The sequence below is a fragment of the Clytia hemisphaerica genome, unplaced genomic scaffold (genome assembly GCF_902728285.1).
Source record: "Clytia hemisphaerica strain Z4C2 unplaced genomic scaffold, Clytia hemisphaerica genome assembly, whole genome shotgun sequence".
Lineage (NCBI taxonomy): Eukaryota > Metazoa > Cnidaria > Hydrozoa > Leptothecata > Clytiidae > Clytia > Clytia hemisphaerica.
The window spans coordinates 677,159-683,797 of record NW_027104378.1 but is presented as its reverse complement, the minus strand read 5'-3'; the positions used below and the strand labels follow the sequence as shown (position 1 = coordinate 683,797).

Sequence of the window (6,639 nt, the reverse complement as noted above, 5' to 3'; positions counted from 1 at the left end):
TGCATGTGTTTTTTTGTTTCTGTCATCATGAGCATAGCGGAAAGGTAACCTGATGACAGTGCTGTTCATAATTTTCTTACGCGCACGGTAAACCTCTGAAGGCCCTTGAAAATTAACCATCTGAGGAAAATAATCCTCCCGTAGGTTTTAAGGTCTAATAGTGTTGGTTTTAAGGCGTAATTTGATTTTGACGTACAGTTTTGAAAATATTTAGGGACCAATGATCTAATTGTAGCATTATAGTAACTTTGCAGTGAATCACTGTTTAAAAAAAGTCCCGCTAAGGGTCGGAAAAATCAGAAAATCAAATTTCAGTCCCACTAAGGGTATGAGAAACAAGAAAATTTTAACTTTTTACCCCCAGAAAGATCCGTTAAGGAAGGGTTGTAAAATTCACAAAATCTTTCTTTGTTTTCTCCTTTTTAGTCCCAGTAAGGGTCCGAGGGTCGAAAGTCGGGCGGTACCCCCCTGACAGCTCGCAACCCTAGTACCCACCCCCCAAGACATGACTTGGGGGTGGGCAATAAGCAAAAAAGGAGGAGGAGCTGAAGTATCAAAAGCTCAAACTCAATGTAAGTGTCAAACGAATGAAATCTTGATGATCCTGGTGATGGCATGCGAAGATTTTGTCAAAAAAATTGATCTGCTCTGAGCATGCAAAACGCGAGCTTCTCTATATATCTTTTAAAACTCAAGAAATCCTCGCATCCTCCGCGACAACCCAACAGAGCATATCTAGCCAATACATACAATCAGAAACTCAGTGTATACCTGCTACTCAAATCCCAAGCTCGTCAAACCTCAAAGCCATTGGTTTTTGACAGGAATATATAGACAAACAACTGTCCGTGCTTGCTGCTGCCTAGTATGCTAGTAAGAAAAATGAGACAGAAAATCAGTATGGATGTTAATTTCAGTTAAAAACGAATTTCTACATAAGGTCCATCCTCCACTGGGTAGTGATTGCAAAGCATAATGAACTCGAAAATGGACTTTTCCAGAAAATGTCCGTACATGGGGGTGGAGGATATAATGTCCGGGGGGGTAGTGAAAAATCTACAAAATTTACCTTGTCTGGGGGGTAAATTTGTTTTTTTTTTGGGGGGGATTCCGCCCTGTTTAAGAGTAATTTTTAATGTCCAGGGGGTCAACTGATGCTTGTCCAGGGGTTAAGACCTGCTGTCCGGGGGGTCAAAAGTCACAATGTCCAGGGGGTAAATTTCTTAGAAATGTTATTTATATCCTCCACCCCGTATTCAATTTTTTTTCTGGAAAAAGCCTAATCTGAGATGAGGGTAGTAGGGAGAATGGTTACATATAATAGTTTGGTGAACTGAAGTGGTAAAATTGAGTTTAATCTTCAACTTTTATAAGTTTATTCCCAATCCAGTAATTAAATAGATTTCTCTCGAAACATCAAGACAACGTCCATAACGTTACGTCAGAACGTTGTTTATGCTAAAATGACGTTAATGTTAATATTGGAACAACGTTAAGTGCAGTTTGAAATACAATAACGAATTCATAACAATATTCAAGCCTGGTTGTTTCAAACGAGTAAAGCACTCAGTTTGTTTTATCTTAATTGCAAATATCTGCGTTCAATTTGTAATAAAATTCATCTGCACTTTCAAAAAGTACCCATTTTAGATTTTGATATGTTTCTGGAGGTTGAACGGATGGGATGCGGTAAACATATTCATCTTCAAAGGCCACAATATTAGTATTATATAAACTGTTATCGAGAATTGAAAGAAATATATTTTTCATTCCTCGTTGCCATTCTGGAAAACGATGTATGGAAAATACTTTCAAATTATCATCAATAAAATTCACTAAATCTGGTACTTCATATAATGAATAGAATATGATTTTCATGAATTTGAAATTCCCCATTCTCTTTCGATGTTCATTCTCCTTGTGCAAAATCGCCAGAGCCATTGGTAAATACAGATCATCTATCGATGCTATCTTGATGTGGATTGTTCCAATACCGTTTAAACAAGTATGGTTTAAAAAATCTTTTTGGAAATGTATTGAGCGGTAGAAATTATATCGATTGAAATCAGTATTTTTAATGACATCTATTAGATTTTTTAGCGATAGCTCCGTAAAATCTGGTGTTCCTGTTAAGAAGAGGTTGTGGAGCGGTATTTTCAGATTTGCAATTGACTCGTAGCGGGAAGCATCTCCGTATATGATAACCTCAAAAATACCGGTTTCTCGGAGTTTTTCTATGTATGGTAGCAGAATATGAACGTAGGGGAAATATTCGTCAAAAATAAAAACAAAAGTTTGTTTTGTCGCGAAAAAGTCTTTCCCAAACATAATGGTATCCTCGTAAATCTGATTCATCAGTTTTTTCATTCTCAAGTGGGCTGTATAATGATATTTCGATGAAGAATATTTTTCAATAACATTTTTGTTTGCTTCTTTTGTCAGTCTGATGATACGGTCCTCGTCTCGGAGATAAAAATTAACAATGTAACAAAATTCATTATCGACAAATTCAGACTTGAAAAGCTCAAAAAGTTTATCAAAATATCTTGGTAATGCATAATGAGCAAACACTGTGATATTCCTTTGTTGAAGACAGCTTAGCATTTGTTGTGTATCATTCGACAAATTCAACAGATCTTTGCTGCCATCGCATGGTGAAATAATGCAAAGCAAAACAAATGATAATGTCACCAGCATTTTTTGCTATCAAAAATCGAATATACAGAGAGATGAGAGAGTGAAGTACAGAAATACTTCTAATCTCTTATGCTCTCAGACTATAAATACTACCCCTCGAGTATAGCTAAGAGACGTACACGTTTTTTATATGAACATCCAAAAATTTTTGAAGCCTTAGGATGTTTCTTACTTTTTGAGTTTTTAAGTCTAAAAATGTCCTTAACATGTTCTCATTTTCAGCATTTTATGAGTATTTTTGTCCATTCTCCTAAGAAATCAGGTGTTTGAATGTCCGCAAAACCTAAAAAATGTACTAATTGAACTTATTCTAAAACATTTCGGCCATTGATGCCTTATGTTCTTACATAGTCTGTTCGTATAAAAAGTGTGTGAATACAAATTTTCAAATCAATCATACTGTTAGAGGTTTATTGATTTCTTTTTACATCACAATCCGATTAGAATAAATTGTATTATGACTTTTCTTCTCGCCGACATGAACGTACTGTATTACTACTCAATACTGCGAAAGGTGGAGCTACAGCACCGTGTGAGTTTTGTTTATCAATTTTTGGTGTTGGGAAAGACTAGTAAACCACGTCGTTGTATTTCGCTGCAGTTTACGCTTGCAATGGGCTCACTACGAGAGGCTATATCTTACAAATCCTGCAATACTAAAAATAGACAAAAAGAACGACAAATTTCATCTAAAAAACGACAAAAAAGAACGACAAAGGGACAAATTTCATAATATTTTGCCATCCACAACCCCGACCGAAAGTGACTGTACCACCCGATTCATTTCTCTTTGTTTATCACGGGAATTAACTAAATGTGTTTTAAAAGAACGATAAATTACGCATGCGTGTTATTAATGCACCCACTGCTACGTTCGCTGACTGGCTTTCCAAGCAACACTCCCGCGGTAATTTCTATTTTTCCTAAGAACTCGTTATGAGCACTATTTCCGTGTTCCAAAAGGGAGACGCTTGCTAGTCTAGGGGGGGGCTCAATTAAGGTGATGGAAGGACAGCTTGGTATCCATCACTCTAACAAAAAACGGGAAACACATATTTGTTCGAAAAGGAAATTTCGAGTTATAGAGGTTGCTTTATAAGGCAATTGTTAACAGAAAAACATGTTCCAGTTAAGGAGATACTCGAGTTATAGATCGTTCGAGTTAAAGAGACTCCGATGTACTTCAATTTTATACTGTACACGTTTTCGTATAAGAACAAGATTTTACACCAGCGTTACCACAGTAATAAATTTAGCGTGATATGGGTGATTGGTTTCCTATCTTCCTACATTGGTTATTTCTTACTGCAAAGATCTTTTGTTCAATTGGAAATAGATTTCATCAGGAATTTGGAAGGTTTTCCAAGCTCTGGTTTTATTGTATTGATGAGTGGGTACGGTAGAAGTTCAATGGTAATAAAAATCATCTACAATATCAACAAAAGCACAATTGTTATTTTCGTTGTCAATAACCGAGATATAAATATATTCCTTTGTCTTATTATCTGATGACTTTCAATTGGTGGGTTGGAGACAAGTTTCCCGTTTCTGTGGAAACTAAAAAGCCGTCTCTTCCGTTGCTAAGGATAATTCAGGGCCAACAATTCTTGCCTCTCCTGAGCACTAACAGTTCCTAAATTTGATATGATATTCCTGAGCTGAACAATCATTTGTAGTACACGTCTTTTATTAGAAAAAACTATATAAGAGCATAAGGCTTCGATAGCCAAAATATTGAGCACAAGTTAAGAACTCTAAAACACCCGATACTGAGAAAAATTGACAGAAATATCCAAAAAATTGGGAAAATAAGTGCATGTTAAGAACATTTTTAGGCTTAAAACTCAAAAAGCTAATAACATCCAAAGGCTTCAAAAATCTTGGATGTGCTTATAAAAAAACGTGTATATTACAAACTTTTTGTTTACAGGGAATTCCTTGGAGCCACGTGGATGAAAGATGGAAAACAAAAAAGGGCCAAGAACATTATGGATGCTATCAATCAATTCAACGTGGTAAGATTTGTTATACCTATTTCGAATTTATTCTTTAGTTCCATCTTCAAGGAACCAAGAATGGGCCATTCCAATATTCATAAAGGTTTGATGGACCACCTTTTTCAGGGGGTAATTCGAATAGAAGTGTATCCAGGAGGTTTAAGGAAAGTAAATGTCTCAAATTTCGCGATTTTCGACCTCGCGAAAGATTCTTCCCGCACAAGTTTGTACGCCTAAAGTATTTCGAATTTCTTTCCTAGGTCAAACGACGAGACTTTTAGTCGGATAATTTCCAAGGACTCATCGCCCTTTAATTAAGCACTTGAGAGTACCTAGGCTGCTGGCATGGCATGTTCCTTATATCATCTACGATCATCTGCGATCCAGACTAGATAGTACCCGATATTAATTCAAGATTTGAGGTTTTGTACTTTTGCATTTTTCAATTCTAGACAAGTCGACTAGTCTCAACAGAGATTTTATCACGACCAACGCCCGCGTTACGTGCTAGCGTGATTGAGAAATGGACCGTGGTGGCTGACATGTGCCGTTGCTTACACAACTTCAATAGTGTTTTGGCTATCATTACGTCATTCACATCATCTGCCATCTTTAGACTGAAGAAAACATGGGAGAAAGTTTCAAAGCAGGTCAGTTATGCAAATTGATAATTTGTACCTAGTCGATAAACATTGAACGGGCGGTAGAAAATAAGAGGCATGGCACTGCGTCACTCTAAGGTTGAGGGTTTGGAGATACGATAAGGTGATGAATTACCCTATGCACACCTTGGATAAAACATTAGTGAAAATGTAAAAACGTTGCCAGTTTTACAAATTCATAAAAAGTCCACATTAACTTGAAGAATACCCATTCGTTATCTACCTAATAGTAGATGGGTCACTTATATAACTAATTTCCCAGCTGGCACACAACGTTGTTTTAACGTTCAAATAACGTTATTTGGACGTTATGAATGTCACATGGACGTTGTTTTGACGTTGTGTGCCGTGTGGGTCTGCCCTTTCTACGCCAAAGCTCATTTTTTTTCCAGTTGTAGCCCGGCCCCTAATTTAATTCGCCAGCCCTTTCTACGCCGGCGACGGAAAAAAAGCCGAAAAGGTAAATAGTAGCTTCAGTTCGGTATTAGCAATTCAAATCAACACTACAGTAAACTTTCTATTTGGAACCTCTATTATTCAGATATAAAAGTTCCCCCTTGAAGATCGAATTAGAAAAAGAGTCAATTGTATAAGCTTTTCATTCTAATTTAGAACTTTCCTCTTTAATTCTAGACACAAATTTTGATTGAGAAATTGAAAACGATAGTATCTGCTGATGGAAGATTCCGAAATATGAGAGAAGCGCTCAAATGGTATGTTATTTTGTAACAACAGTTTAAAAGTAAAGCTTCATGACTGACCTTTATATACCCTGGACTAAGATCGGAGTTTTTTGAAAAGTGGTACCCTAACGGTTGCTACTACTCGATGTGGGTCAATTTATATTTAAATGAAATTTTCTGTTTCAAAATTTTTGTACCCCTATTGAGTAGCGCTACCATTAGGATACCGCTTTCAAAGAACTCAAAAAGATCAAAAAAATTTCTTGGCCAGGATCGAGAAACTTGGTCCAGGATGCTAGTATAAAATGCAGCTCAATGACCTTTGTATACACAAAGCATACACTCGCATCCATTCAGCCACACATGTCTTTTACAAGTATACGAAAATCCGAAAGCTAGCTTGGAGATGCTTGGATCAGATTGACAAGACGCAACAAGACGCGACTGAAAATTGGCCAATACTTAAGAACAAATTAAGAACAACTTACAAAGTACTGATTTCAACAGAATTTAAACTACTAAGTAAAGAAACTGAGCGTATTAAGAACATCGTAAGAACATTTAAGCCTGAAAATTTCCAAAAATTAAAAACAGCCCAGC

General features: G+C 36.5%; 1 protein-coding gene across 1 annotated transcript in view; it reads left to right on the top strand.

Moving 5' to 3' along the window:
* The window catches only part of LOC136819026 (ras-specific guanine nucleotide-releasing factor 2-like), an 89,195-nt gene that overhangs the window by 79,086 nt on the left and 3,470 nt on the right, over positions 1–6,639 (top strand). Inside the window, exons 25-27 of the mRNA XM_067075183.1 lie at positions 4,628–4,712; positions 5,147–5,344; positions 5,990–6,069. Of these exons, the coding sequence (XP_066931284.1) occupies positions 4,628–4,712; positions 5,147–5,344; positions 5,990–6,069 (363 nt within the window). The remainder of the gene's footprint in view (positions 1–4,627; positions 4,713–5,146; positions 5,345–5,989; positions 6,070–6,639) is intronic.